Here is a 14,399-nt window from a genome sequence, read left to right on the forward strand (position 1 = left end):
ATCAGGCTTGCCTGGGCTATCCAGGTCAGGGCTTTTTCTGTGTTATTTTTGAACCTCAGTGAATGTAGCCAAAGTACAGCATTAATACAGAACTTTTAAGAGTATATTTAGTAGGGTTGCCTGGTGCCTCCTGGGCAGCAGCAGGTGATGGTGGGTAGAGTTTCCAGAGTATGCTGGGAAACTCCTGGAGATTTTGGGAAGGAGTCTGAAGAAAATAGAGACCACAGTTGGGTACAATGCCATAGAGTCCATCCTCCAGAACATCCTTTTTCTCCACAGGAGCTGACCCCTGGAGATGATCTGGGGATCCCCAGGTACCACCTGGAGACTGGCATCCCTAATAGTGGTCTTCTGTATTCTTCTATTCTTCATCTGCTCATTCTTCTTCTAGATCAAGGAGGCTGGGAGCATGTTAGAAAGCTTAGAGAAAGACATTTTCTTTATTACTCTTTTAGCTATTCATTGCTCTCAAAATGATGACTGGGTGTCTCTAGTTAGTCCTGAGTTGAAACAGCTCATCTATGTAGTTTTTGTCTAAATCATAATATAGCTCTATCTGTCTCTGGTTCTTTTCCCCTTTCATTTTTACCTATACCTGTTCAAGCTTCCCTTAAGCAACTCTGCTGTCTGAGGAAAGATAAATGTATATTTGAGCCAGTGTGCTATACTGGTAAGTTTGTCTGACTAGGATGTGGGAGACCCAGGCTTGAATTCTACTCTGCCATGGAAGCTCACTGGGTGACCTTGGGAGAGTCACACACACTCAGCCTTCCCTACCTCACAGGGTTGTTGTGAGGATTAAATGGTAGACAGGAGAACAGTGTAAGCTACTGAGTTCCCATTGGTGGGAAAAGTGGAGGTGTAAATGAAATAAATAAAATAAATTTTCCAATCCTTGAGAAGAAGAAATTGGGCAATTTTTGAACTCACCAGATCAGTCAGGAACCCATGAAAATTCAACTTTACCCTAATTTTAGGCCACAGACTATCCACTCATTACAACCCATGGAAAAATATGGCCAATGCCACATCTGATTCACCCACCATTTCCTTTGAACTTGGTAACCTAATGTTCCGCCTCAGCTGGGTGGACTTGAGAGGAGAGTTTTTCAACAACTGAACAAATAAAATGAGAATTAAAGTCTTAAGGATCCAAATAGTTAAATCCTTTGCACTACTAGATTTCATGTTTATTCATATTTTTTTCCTATTTCTTTAAAAAGTTTGTATTTATTCAGGCATACATATAAAACAGATATATAAAACGTTTTATCTCATACAGATTTACATACATGCTTCAGACTGATAACATTGTACAGCCCCAGGGTTTAAAATGAGGTTTAGAATATATTAAGGAAGATTGCTTGAGAAAGAAACTGCAGTGTTTCACTTTGATTTTGGAATGAAAGTACTCTTTTGGTTAAAATGTGTATTGGCTTTAAGGAGAAGCAGGCAGCCCTGGTATGTAAGTGCTGCTGAAGCCATACAACCCTGGGAAGGGCTTGCTTTTAATCTTCCAGAGACAGAGAGAATTGGCTAATAAAGGTTTCACAGTAATTCTGACATGTAATAGCGATTCAGCAGAAAATACCCCCTTTGCGGAGGAGGGAGAACTTTTTAAAGCGATATTGATGTAATTATCATTCGTGGCTCTGAACAGCATCCCTCCTGCATGTGCATTGCAGGAGGAGAATGCTGGCCACACTTAACATTTCCTTTTGTGTAGATACTGAGGGATCTGTGTGGAGCAATTGAAATGCAGTGCTATGAAGCAGCAGTGTAGCTTCAACACTGCTACTTCTAACATTGATGATGGGCAGAGAATGCTACCTAGGGATCGTCTTTGTTAAGAGTCAAGGATGAGACGGTGACTGAAAATCGAAGAAATGGCTTTGGAAGAAATGGTGTGGCGATTGTATGCGGTTTCCCAGCACACTGGTAGGAGGAGCTGCTGGTCTTAAATTATGTTGTTGAATATGACACTTTGTAGTTTTAACAGGATTTTTAAAAACCTAATTGTTGCATATGTCTGTGCTCTGCACTGATAGAAAAGGAAATTATTTGGTTTTATTCCGTGACTAATTTTAACTGGTACTGGGACCTTATTCTGTCTTTAATAGTCTTTGTTAGTGGAAATAGAGGGATCAGTTAACAGAATCAAATAGAAAACAGGCACTTGTTCATACACGCCTCCTGTCTTAGAAAGCAAGTATAAATCAGTTATGTGCTTGTCCTTCAAGGTCACTTTGAAGGAGTGAAACGATTTAACAGAGAGACTTTACAAGCTAATTTTAGTTGGCTTTCAGATTGGTCTCTAAATTGCAAGAAATTTTGAGTGTGGAGGCAACAAATTATAGTATGAATTGGAAATAAATACATGCAGCTTTTATGTGTACTTGATATTTAAATGTTGTATAATTATCAGACTCTTGGTTTGCATTGTGTTGTCCAAGTATAGGAGAAGTTCCTATATCTATTATATGGAACGATGTATGTTGAAAAAGTACTACAATATACAGCACAAGCAGTTTCTAATGACAGTCATAACTGAAAATTGGGTGTGTGTTTTTAAGGGCTCATCTGTCACAGATGTGAAATTTTACTCTTCTTTTGTAGAAACAAACTATTGATGTGTTGTACAAAATTTCCAAATTGTTCTTTGTTCCCTATGTTCCAAATTGCAACCAAACAGGCATGCTTATTAGGAAATAAATCCTGTTTATTTTGGTGAGCTCACAGGACTGCATTAGAGGATGGAGGAAGAAGGAAAGTTCTGTTCTACTTGCTGAAGTGCATCATGTAGGCAAAAGAGACAACCTAGGAATTAAATCCCTAATGTTCAAAGTGCTTTACAGTTATTATCCAGACAACTCTGTGAAGTAGACAACACACTATATTTATATTTTATATGGGAGTGACCAGGGCTAAGCAGTTGCTTGTCTAAAAGAACCTGTAGACTTCATGGCTGGGCTGAAATTTTGAACTAGGATCTTTGCAGTTTGTGTTCCTAATAATTATGCTTCACCATTATCACAAGCAAAAGATGCATGTCAGAAGGGGCATGCTCCCTTTCTGTTGCAGTGGTTCTGGAACATGTTCCTCGCCTGTATCATTATATCTAGGTTGTGTTTTGCTATTAATCCTTCCTTTAGTACTTTCTGGAGCATAAGGTAGGAGTCCCATCATCCAGAAAATAGTTTAAATGCCATACAGACTTTACCCCTTCCTGTCTATGGAATTTAAAATGGGTGCTGTATCACTCAGAGAAAGACCCTGTGTACTCAGTGAAGGCATTTGTTGCCTCCCACCAAAGCAGATGGAGGTTTTAACATGCTAACATTTGTTCATTGCTGCTATTAGTATTACTTTATCCCTACCTGCCTTTCAAACTGTCCTTTCTTATTTTTCTGTTTGATTATGGGGGATATTTAACAAGGAAGATGGTGGACTGCAGCTGTTAGTAAGGGGCAGAACAAATATGACTGAGTCTTCCAGATGACTTTTTAAGCTCCATTACAGCTGTGTGTAGTCTTGTTTTGAATTAGATTTGTAGGGAAAGGATGTAGGTGCGCACCATTTGATCCATTTATGGTTTTCACAAACTGAAACTGAGCCCTTTGTGCTGAAGAAACTGAGCCCACCCTTTCAAGAAAAAATACAGGCACTCTCGCTCCCTAATAGCGCAGGGCCCAAATTTTGGTTAGCAAAGCTATGCACAGTTGGAAGGGTTATGCCACTCATTGCGTAGCTGCCTTCTGAACCAAAGCCTCATCTGGGAAGGGGCTGTGGTCAGTGAAAGAGCACCTGTTTGCATGCAGAAGGTTCCTGGTTCAGTCTTCTGAAGTACACCTATGGGTCTTTGTTTTCTGGTTTTTAGCTTGCCATCTTTGTTAGTTAGTTTCTAGGTTTTAAATTCTGATTTTATATAGAACTGGTTTTTTATCCGAGCCCGCTTGTAGGGGAGGACAGGATAGAAATCTCAAGTAATAAACAAACAACAATAATAAATCTACATTTAAAAGAACCAGGCAGCAGGTGATGTGAAAGACCTCTACTGAGACCCAGGAGTGTTGCTGCCAATTGGAGTAGACAATACTGACCATGATGAACCGATGGCCTGATTCATAGAATCCTAGAATCATAGAGTTGAAAGGGACCTCCAGGGTCAAGAATAAGGCAGCTTCATGTGTTCACCTGGGCTGTCTTTTAAAGATTAATAGAGATCCATGACATCTGTCATGTCTAGTTTGACCCAAAAGATGGGTTTTAAAATGTATTAGGAATGGATAATCTGAAGCAGGGGTGGCTGAAATGTGGCTTGGGAGCCACATGTGGCTCTTTTACTCATATTGTGTGATTCTTAGCCAGTTTGGTGTAGTGGTTAAGTGTGTGGACTCCTATCTGGGAGAACTGGGTTTGATTCCCCACTCCTCCACTTGCACCTGCTAGCATGGCCTTGGGTCAGCCATAGCTCTGGCAGAGGTTGTCCTTGAAAGGGCAACTGCTGTGAGAGCCCTCTCCAGCCCCACCCACATCACAGGGTGTTTGTTGTGGGGGAGGAAGGTAAAGGAGATTGTGAGCCGCTCTGAGACTCTTCGGAGTGGAGGGCGGGATATAAATCCAATATCATCTCTTTAAAGCCCCCACTACCCTGTCAACTGGCTTGGAGAAGACATTTAAAGTTAAGTTGTTATCTTTCCATCTCTCCCTCCCTCATCTATTTGCCTTCCTGCCTTTCTGTCTGCCTTCCTTCCTTCCTGTCTTGTGGCTCTGAAACATCTGACATTTATTCAATGTGGCTCTCACGTTAAGCAAGTTTGGCCATCCCTGATCTGAATTATTAATCCCTGAGTTCTCACACACTATCATCATTGGATGGCACTAGGTATGTGCGGAGTGGTATAACATAACAATAACAGTTGTGTGCTGTCAAGTCATAGCTAACCTGTGGTGACCACAGGGCCATGGGTTTTCAAGTCATGACAGGAGCAGAGGTGGTTTGCCAGTTTAATGGTGACTGACCTTGTTTATCTTCTAAGCTCTGACAAGACTAGGCTTGTCAATGCTGTTTGGGCTGCTGATTGTGACATAGGAGAGTTCAAAATAGAGCCATCAAAATAGAGAAAACAAACCATTCATTCTTTTAAAGTCTTTTTTTTGCTATGGACTTTTTTTAGACATGTTTAGTCAAAAATACACACTATTCAGAAATACTGAAGACTCAGAAGGTGTAACGGTGGTCTAGAATTCACGACCAGAACACGTTTTACATAAATACACAATTTGAATATTAAATATAATAAAATAACTCTGGCTTGCATTGCTCAGTCATGCAGACTTAGTGCTGCTGGCAGAGTTGAAATTTTGGTTTGTTCCAGATGTTTCTCATTTTAAACTCATTTCATATAATCTTTTAAGTCATATGCATTTGACTTTTATTTTTAAATTTGTCTTACCAGGGTTTCCACACACACCCCTCCTCAAAGATCAATTGGAAGAGGAGAGTGTTAGGAGAATTAGACTCTTTTACTGCAGCAGTAGAATTAGGCTGGAGGGCACATTCAAGGTCAAGAGTTCTGTTTTTTTCCTCTTTAAGAAAGTGTGCTACTTGAAGATTGCCGTTAGCCACTGTGTGAAAATGTCAAGTGCAGCTGCCATACCAAAGGGAAGATCAGACTAATTAATACAATGTATGTATTCCTATAAAGTTCGGAAACATGGAATAATTTAATAAAATAGAGTCTTGGGAATTTTTGTGAGAATGAGTTTCAGAAAAGATTGTGCTTCTTTTCTGTCTTCTAAATCGTAATTTAAGCTTGTTCCAATTCAAATGTCCATACCTGGAATTAAGCCTTCTTGGTTTCAGTGAAACCCAGTAGAGTGTAATAGATAGAGGATCTTATCTGTACTGTGAAGACAGAAAGGAGAAAGTTCCCACATTATCCAGAAGAAAGAAATAGCCTAAGCAAGCGAAAAACATAAATTAAGTCCCATAAAGTAATCCAGTACAAAACATATCAGAAGGGCTAAGCAAAAACCTGATCCAAGCCAAGAGCACTCAGATCCAGTGATGTTGGAGAGGTAGAAACACAGAGCAAAAAACAGCTGCAACAGCCTTACATCTGGAAGCTTTGATCTAGCCAAGGCTTTGTCTGATTGACATGTGTTTATTTAGTTTGCTTCATTTTACTTTCTCCCAGTGGGGACACAAAGTGGCTTACACTATTCTCCTCTTGTCCATTTTACCATCATAACAACCCTGTGATACATGTTAGGCTGAAAGGGTGTGACTGGTCCAAGTTCAGATACAGCTAAGCTATAGCTAGGAATGACACCTAAAAAGAGGTAATATAATAAAACTTATTAGATGAGGACAGAATATTCCATAGTGATAGAAAAGGTTTGGCTGGATCTTTAAAATTAGTTTCAACTTGACTTAGCCAGTTTAGGCTTTACTAAGGCAGAAACCTCTCATCCCTCCTCACATCAGTTGGGACAGCATGTGCTCCATTTTGTATCTTTCTAGACAATGAAACATGGATTAGGGGTTAGGTGTGGGTTGACCTGGCTTTACATTTACAGCAAGATTCAGATTTGCATGCTCTTTATGATTAATGAACTTCAGCTATCAGTACCATTGTTCACTGAAAGGAAGTAGTTCTGTCCTTTTGCATGAAACGTGATTACTCCTCTTAGGTACATACAATTAGCATTTCATGTTGTATAGCATTGGAGGCAAATTGGGTATATTGTTCTTCATAGTGTGAAGTCATAGCTGTGATGTTGCTTAAGGTGATTGCAGTACAATAATTATTTAGCAGTTATTTATCAAAATGGCTGCTTTGTTTGAGAAACTGTGCAGCTGTCTTAATCTTGACATGCTTTGAACCAAACAACAACAAAAAATTGTTACCAAGTCACTTTTTATATTCCCTAGCCTAATACCCTCCACCACATGGTGAAGAAAAACTTGCTACTTCTTTTGTCTGATGCCGTTTTTAGACATGTTAATGCTATTTTAAACCTTTAATATCATGTATATTGATTTTATTTAAAATAAATTGCTTTTTAAATTATAGATCTGTTCCTGGTGTCCTTCATAGTGAACTCTGCTTACCCAGCTTTGGCTCACACCTACCAGTGCTCCCCAGATAATATTGGCATTCTTTTGCTCCTTTAATAGAAAGGTTGTAATGTGGGGTGTTAAGTATATTTTATTTTATCAATTTATAGAGCATTTTCAGGTTTTGTTGCAAAAGGCATTCTGTTCACAGTGATAACATCATAAATGCAAATGTGTTAATGAATTCTAGAAATGTACTTAGAGTTGTCAGTTCTGGGTTGGGAAACTCTTTTGAGATTTGGATGATAAGATTTGGGGACAGTAGGGTATAATGCTATAGAGTCTCCAAGCATCCATTGTCTCAGTGCTTCAGGTGCTATGCAGGAGAAATCACATTCCACACTTTATAGGGGAAATTACAGAAGGGGAAAGGGGAGGAGTTGGTGGCAGAGAGAGAATTGGTGTGAATCCAGTCATAAATCTTTCAGGAATGAAATGCATTAGCAAAGTCACACCCTGCTTAGACTTAGAAGGATACAGCTCTGTTTCGGATGGCACTTTAAGGTGTTCTTAACCTATTTTGACAGATTCCCATCTGGATCAGTTGAAGATTAATTTTGCAGGAAGGACAAACATTTGAATCAGATTGATCATTGAGAAATGCATATGATGTTTTTTGCCATCAGGTATTGTATTTCTGTAACCGCTGAAACTAGAGGCTTGATTTTTTTTACATTACAGGAAGTCAGGGAATAATTTGATCCTAATTAATACAATGCAAAAGGGCTTTAAGGATATGGGTCCTAAATGCCCCTGGTTGTCCACTCTCACTGTATCCCAACTCTGTGTTTAGACAGAGATAAAAACAGATGGCTTCTTGCTCCTGACTGCACCTAAATAAGACAGGAACTAGTGCCGGATGTTCCAACCATGCATGAATCTATAAACAGAGACTTCAGTTAATTATGTTTATAATACTGTGGTTGGAAGGGTCCTGTAAGTAGTAACAACACACTTAAGCTCACTGAAATGTGGTATGGACACAGGCAAAGAACAACAGGCCAGTCCGCAACTAAGCTTTAAAAAATATTAATTAATTTTATTAAACTTCAAGAATGAGGCAAGATAAATTATATTTAAAAAAACTCCATTAAAAACAAGCTTTGATGTAAGTACAACTATTGACAAGCATCCTCCTCAAGAGCAGATACAATAGCCAGGGATCACGAAGAAGGGAAGTACTAGGAAAGTAGACTCAACCTTTCAAAGTCCCACTTTGTTTTGTTTAGAACACAATTTGAGTTCAGCTGTAGGAGCTTTAGTGTGCATGCACTTCCTCAGATGCAATGAAATGGAAGTTACCAGTCCATACATATAGGTAGAGAGTGAGCAGTAAATTAGCATACTGTATAATGAAGATGTTTAACAGATTCAAGTACCAAACAGGAATAAAAAGCTTAGTTTTATATGGTTACCATTTGTTTGGGTTTAATTTGGAGGGGGGGCAGGGCATAGTGAAGGAAATAGATACATCAGCATTGGAGATTGATGGACAGATGTATCCTTAATTGTGGAATGCTGAGATTAATTAACTGAGACCCTGCCATTACTATCCATCTGGAGGCGACCTTACAGCTAGTTAGTAAAGTCATGAACGTTGGTAAAGTGAAGGGCTAGCAAAGCTGTCTCTGCTATTTCTTGCCTTTTCTGGGATCAAAGGCAATTTGAAGGTATTGTGTCCTTATGCTGGCTAGAACAGGCATATTAAGGTTTTCTAGATCAGGTTGCAAGAGTCATGAATAGTGATGTGTTTTTTATCTCTTTTGAATGGATGTTATGTGAAAGTACCCATTGTATCACTTTTAAGGCGCAGAACAGGAGAGCCTAAAGGACAAATGTGCAGATTTAAAACTGTAAAGAAGGCTACCCAAAGTTTAGCATAACTGTACTTCTTTCTGTGTGGGGCAGGGCCGGATCAGGGTGGGGGGTAGAGGGGGTGTTCTGCCCCCGGCGCTGTCAAAGGGCGGGCACCAAATTGGGTGCCTCCCCCCCCCCCGGAAGGGGGAAGAAAGATCGGCTTCTTTTGCACCACCACCTGGCCGCTGGAATCCCTTCCCTTGCCTCACCCGCAGCAATACAGAAATGCAATAATTGCTCCCTTCTGGCTGCTTTTCTTCTCTCCCCCCCCCCTCGCCACCCCAGCCCCTTCCCATTGGCGCCTGGTCGTACACACCTCCCCGACAGCGTAACAGGTTGTGTGTGTTGGGGTGGGAGGGAGAGAGGGAAGCATCTCAAGGGTATCTCCTCCCCCCCTTCAGAAGTGCTTTCATCTCGCCCCCCCTAAAAAAAACACAGCCTCTGCTCTGCATGAAAAAACTCTTTGCCAGCAGTTTGACAATTGCAGTTCATTCCTGCAGTTCATCAAAGTAAAGCAGGTGAGAAAAAAATCCAGGCTGACCATTTGCTGCTACTGAAACAGAATAAAAAAAAGAGTCGCTTTCTCTATTTCACCTCTGGAATTCTTCTGTAAACAAGACCCACTCGCTCTCTCCAAGACCCCCACCACCTGTCCCTCCACCCTTTCCAGACATAGAGCCAACAAGCAGGAAGGGAAGATCATGGACATGCTGGTATGAGAGTCTCAAAGAAGTCAGTGATTGACTTGCTTTGGAGTAAGTTTTTAGGGAAAAAGGTAAAAGTCAGATCTACAGGGATCTTCATGAATTCATATGATTTTTACATTGAGATGAAATCAAACCACTATTATTCTGTAGATCCTGTCTTAGACTATAGGCAGGACCACAAAAATCATGCTTCCACGGATTCGTGGCGCCTCACCAGTGCAAAAACAGGGTTCCAAAGCATAGATCCTCATGAATTCATATGATTTTCATGGTGAAATGAAATCAAACCACTATTATTCTGTCGATCCTGTCTTAGACTATAGGCAGCACCAGAAAAATCATGCCTCCATGAAACTGTGGCACCACAACAGTGGAAAAACATGTTTCCAAACCACAGATCCTCATGGATCCTCATGATTTTTGCTTCGGATCCCCCCAAGCTCACCATCAATTCTTATATAATCTCCATGGGCAGAGTTTGCAACAGAAATCGTGGATCCATGGCTTTGTGGCAGCAACATGGACCAAAACTTGGTTTTGAACCACAGATCCTCATGGATCCTCATGATTTTTGCTTTGGATCCCCCCAAGCTCACTATCCAATCACTTATTATTTCCATGGGCAGAGTTTGCACCCTAGAAACCATGGATCCACGATTTCTATGGTACAAATATTGCCTATGGACATGATATAAGAACTGATGGTGAGCTTTGGGGGATCCAAAGCAAAAATCATGGGGATCCATGAGGATTCGTGGTTCAAAACCAAGTTTTTGCTCTAGGGTGCTGCCAAGAAGCCGTGGATCCATGATTTCTGTGGTGCAAACTCTGCCCATGGACCTGATATAAGAAGTGATGGTGAGCTTGGGGGGATCCAAAGCAAAAATCATGAGGATCTATTATTTGGAAACATGTTTTTCCACTGTTGTGGCACCACAGATTCATGGAGGCATGATTTTTCTGGTGCTGTCTATAGTCTAAGACAGGAGCTACAGCATGATGGTGGTTTCATTTCACCATGAAAATCATGGTTCCGTGCTTTGGAACCCTGTTTTTGCACTGGTGAGGTGCCACGAATCTGTGGAAACATGATTTTTGTGCTTCTGCCTATAGTCTAAGACAGGATGGACAGAATAATAGTGGTTTGATTTCATTTCAATGTAAAAATCATATGAATTCATGAAGATCTGTGTAGATCCGACTTTTACCCAGACCCAGTTTTTAGAGTACCCAGTTGCAAACACTTGCATTTTCGCTTACTTGTCCCTTGTAATCCTTAGCTCTTCCCCCTTTCTCCCTCTTTGCCAAAATGCAAGCTGTGACCTCCTCGGTTGGGGCAGAGACTTGCCTGTACAGCACCCTATACAGGAACAAAACTATGAATATTACCAGTTCTCCTTTTTCAAGGTGAGAAGCTCTCTAAATTTTATACTGGCTTGTAAGAAAGTCCCACTGAATTTAATGAGACTAGAGGAGAGGGGACCTAAAATTGCAGCTGAGAGTCCTGAACCTTTACTCAGAAGTAAGTTCCACGTAGCTCAGCATTTAGTATCGAGTATGTATGCTTGGCCTTTTTTGCTGCAGATCCCAAACAGTTTATGCACTTAAAGAAATTCTAACAGCCGTCAGATCCATGGAAAGAAATGCATGCCATATTGAGAAGGGAAAACCAACCTGGGTTTTTCTCTTACTGTTCAGGTGAAGATCCTGTGAATTTAGGGGAGATATTGAGTTTCCTGCATTGTGCAGGGAGTTGGACTAGATGACCCTGGAGGTCCCTTCCAACTTTATGATTCTAAGTTCCTATCCTTTTGCCACTGCTGCACAACTCTAGAGAAGGGAATTTAAACTTTAAACCCCTTATCTGGTGTGGCGCTGCAGAGGGGCGCACAAAGTTAGTTTTGGCTAGGGCTCAAAATGCTCTAGGACCAGCTCTGCTGAGGCTTCCCTTCCCCATACAAACACCCGATGGGGTGTTTAAATGTGTGTGTCAGATTGCCCACGGGTCCTTTCATTTTTTGAGTTGGGGCGGCATTATTTGGTTTTGCACCTTCTCAAAAAATATCCGGCCCTGGTATGGAGGTAGGGGGAAGCATTTGAGATTAAGTAAGCCACAATTTTGTTAAAAAGAAGCAAAGTTCTAACAGATGGACAGAAAGAGTTCTTTATTTTTTGTATTTTTGTTGCTGAATAAGCCTGCCTCCCCTCCTAACTGGGTATTCCAAAGAAAGTCTCTCATCCAAGTACTAATCACAGTCGACCCCGCTCAGCTTCCAAGAACTGATGGGATCAGGATTCCCTGAGCTATCCAAGTCAGGGCAAGAATTCTAACTTTCGATACACATCCATAGGTCCATCCTTCTATGAATATCAGTGTGAATATCAGTGTTTCAGTTAACCAGGAGACAAAATAATGAAGATAATTAAAACTGTAGTCCTTTCTGATTTTTGCTTGCATTTGAGAAGGGATGTTGCTTGCAGCTCTAGATTGAACCTGTTGCTATAGTCTCTGACCTTGAATGGCCTGATGCAATTGAAAGTCACTTTGGCTTCCCTTTGGGATTGTAAATATGATGGGTAACTTGAGTAAAAACCCATTCCTTTAATCTGTGTAGACACAATGTCTGGTTCTCACACAATCAGGACTCCCATCTATTTTTAGACTCCTTTCTCACCAACAGGTTTACACTTCTGTTAGGGATCTTTCCTCTGAGGAAACAATTTCTATATCCTCCTCCTTTGTCAAGGCATTCATTGTTTGAACTATCAAGTTTAAACGAATGTAAGCTTCACCAATGTTACTTGCTTAAAACTTGCTAACTGGTATAAACTTTTGCTTTTACTATCAAAGTGTTTATACTGCTTCAAAGCCATATGTTAGAGATGACTACATTACTAGTTGCCTACACAACTTAGATGGATATTGTGTTGGCATTTAGTGTGTAGCATCAGAAGTCACTGGAAGGAGATAATGAACAGCTTTTTAAAAAAAGACAAATGCTTAGCTGTGGAAAAATATTGCAGAGCATGTGTATGGAGAAGGAGGAGGAGGAGTAATTAGATTTATATCACACCCTCCACTCCAAATCTCAAAGTGGCTTATCTTCCTTCCCCACAACAGATACCCTGTGAGGTCGGTGGGGCTGAACTCTCACAGAAACTGCCCTTTCAAGGACAACTCTGAGAGAGCTATGGCTAATCCAAGGCCATTCCAGCAGCTGCAAGCGGAGGAGTGGGGAATCAAACCCGGCTCTCCCAGATAAGAGTCTGCACACTTAACCAATACACTAACTTTTTCATTTTGCTCAGATTGGTTTCCATTAATAATCCATAAAACATCACTCTATAAAATATCTGTGTGCATATATTACTGAAATTTCCAAAGATGAATATATGACCTAGCAAGGTCAAACTATATTAACCAAAAGCTGTGCACAATTTTATCTTACGCATCCTACTGGACACTGCAGAGATGTCACCTCCTTTAAAACCTTGGTACAGCTCCAAAATGTTTCAGAGCAGGAACTCTACAGGCTTCAATCATACATGCAGTTAATCAATGTACCAGATACTTGGTTGGGTCCAAAGCAGCATTTCCACATGCCCAGTATTTCCACATTTAGGATATGACTTTAGTTGCTCTATCTTCCCACACCATCCAGAAATGCCACCAAAATTCTCTCTTGGAGGTCTGGGATCTTTTTAAGGAGAGAGGACTGCAAAATTTGCACTCTGCAGATGCAGATGTTGTGCTTGGTCTAATCCAGTGTGCTGAAATGGTAGTGAAAAATAAACCTGCTCCTACAAATGGTGGTGTAAAATAAACCTGTTCCTACATCTCATCTGCAACCACTAACTGAGCAAACATCACATGTAAAGTGTATGCTGATTTGGGTCTTATTAAGTTCCATGATATTCCTATACTTAGTTATCTGACAAAAAGTAAATGCTTTTCTGAAACTGTAATACTTTAAATGCCATTTTGCAGGGACTCTTTTGGAGAAACTCAGATGTGTTTTTCCAGAAGAATTTGTTCCTGCACTACATGCTAAATGCTTTGAGAATAGTGTAGGAATATATCTGAAAAGAGTTTTCAGTACTTTTTCATGTCACTGAAATACCAACAGTTTAGGAATGGGACTTTCTGCCTTTCTTCATATGATGTTTTGTGTTAAATAATGATTCTGTTATTTCTTTTACATAAAAGAAATTTTCAATGGCAGGTATGAAGGGTGTCATCTGTTATCAAAGATTTCAGGTTTTCACGGCTGGTAACATCATTAGGGTTTGTAGAATCTTTCGGGCTCAAGTACCGTGTTCTACTGGAGAAAGTTTTCCTTCCAGACGTTTCGTTCTCAGCTGCGTCATCTGTAGTTGTACAAATCCTTTAAATTGAAAAATAATGTGTTAGATTTTTTTGAAGCCCGATTGATTTGTAAAACTTCGTATAGATAAATGTGAGTTTTACAGCTCAATTCTAGAATATTCAGAGGTAAGTCTTTGTGGATTCAGCAAGCTTACTTCCAAGCCAGTGTTAGTAAATGTAGCCTTTAACATCCATAGCACTGCTCTTTCCCAACACTACTAAAACTATTTATTTATTTCATCCCTGTGCCACTGATTCTAACACTAAATAGGTTCATTTATCTCAAGCTATTTTTATAATCTGAAGCTATAAGTAAGGAAATTGATGAAATGTGCTCATGATTTCA

The 14,399-nt window shown here is 40.2% G+C and overlaps 2 protein-coding genes across 4 annotated transcripts in view; both read left to right on the forward strand.

Annotated features, from left to right (window-relative positions):
- Window positions 1–14,399, forward strand: part of ATP11A (ATPase phospholipid transporting 11A) — a 274,169-nt gene that overhangs the window by 218,819 nt on the left and 40,951 nt on the right. The window lies entirely within an intron of this gene.
- MCF2L (MCF.2 cell line derived transforming sequence like) overlaps window positions 1–14,399 on the forward strand; it is a 146,013-nt gene that overhangs the window by 29,024 nt on the left and 102,590 nt on the right. Inside the window, exon 1 of one of the 3 annotated variants that reach the window (XM_060233737.1) lies at window positions 1,542–1,938. The exons of the other annotated variants lie outside the window; for them this stretch is intronic. Coding sequence (XP_060089720.1) covers window positions 1,887–1,938 — 52 coding nt within the window. The 5' untranslated portion in view covers window positions 1,542–1,886. Of the gene's footprint in view, window positions 1–1,541; window positions 1,939–14,399 lie in introns of those variants that run through there. 3 annotated transcript variants of the gene reach the window in all.

The sequence above is a fragment of the Heteronotia binoei genome, chromosome 3 (genome assembly GCF_032191835.1).
Source record: "Heteronotia binoei isolate CCM8104 ecotype False Entrance Well chromosome 3, APGP_CSIRO_Hbin_v1, whole genome shotgun sequence".
NCBI lineage: Eukaryota > Metazoa > Chordata > Lepidosauria > Squamata > Gekkonidae > Heteronotia > Heteronotia binoei.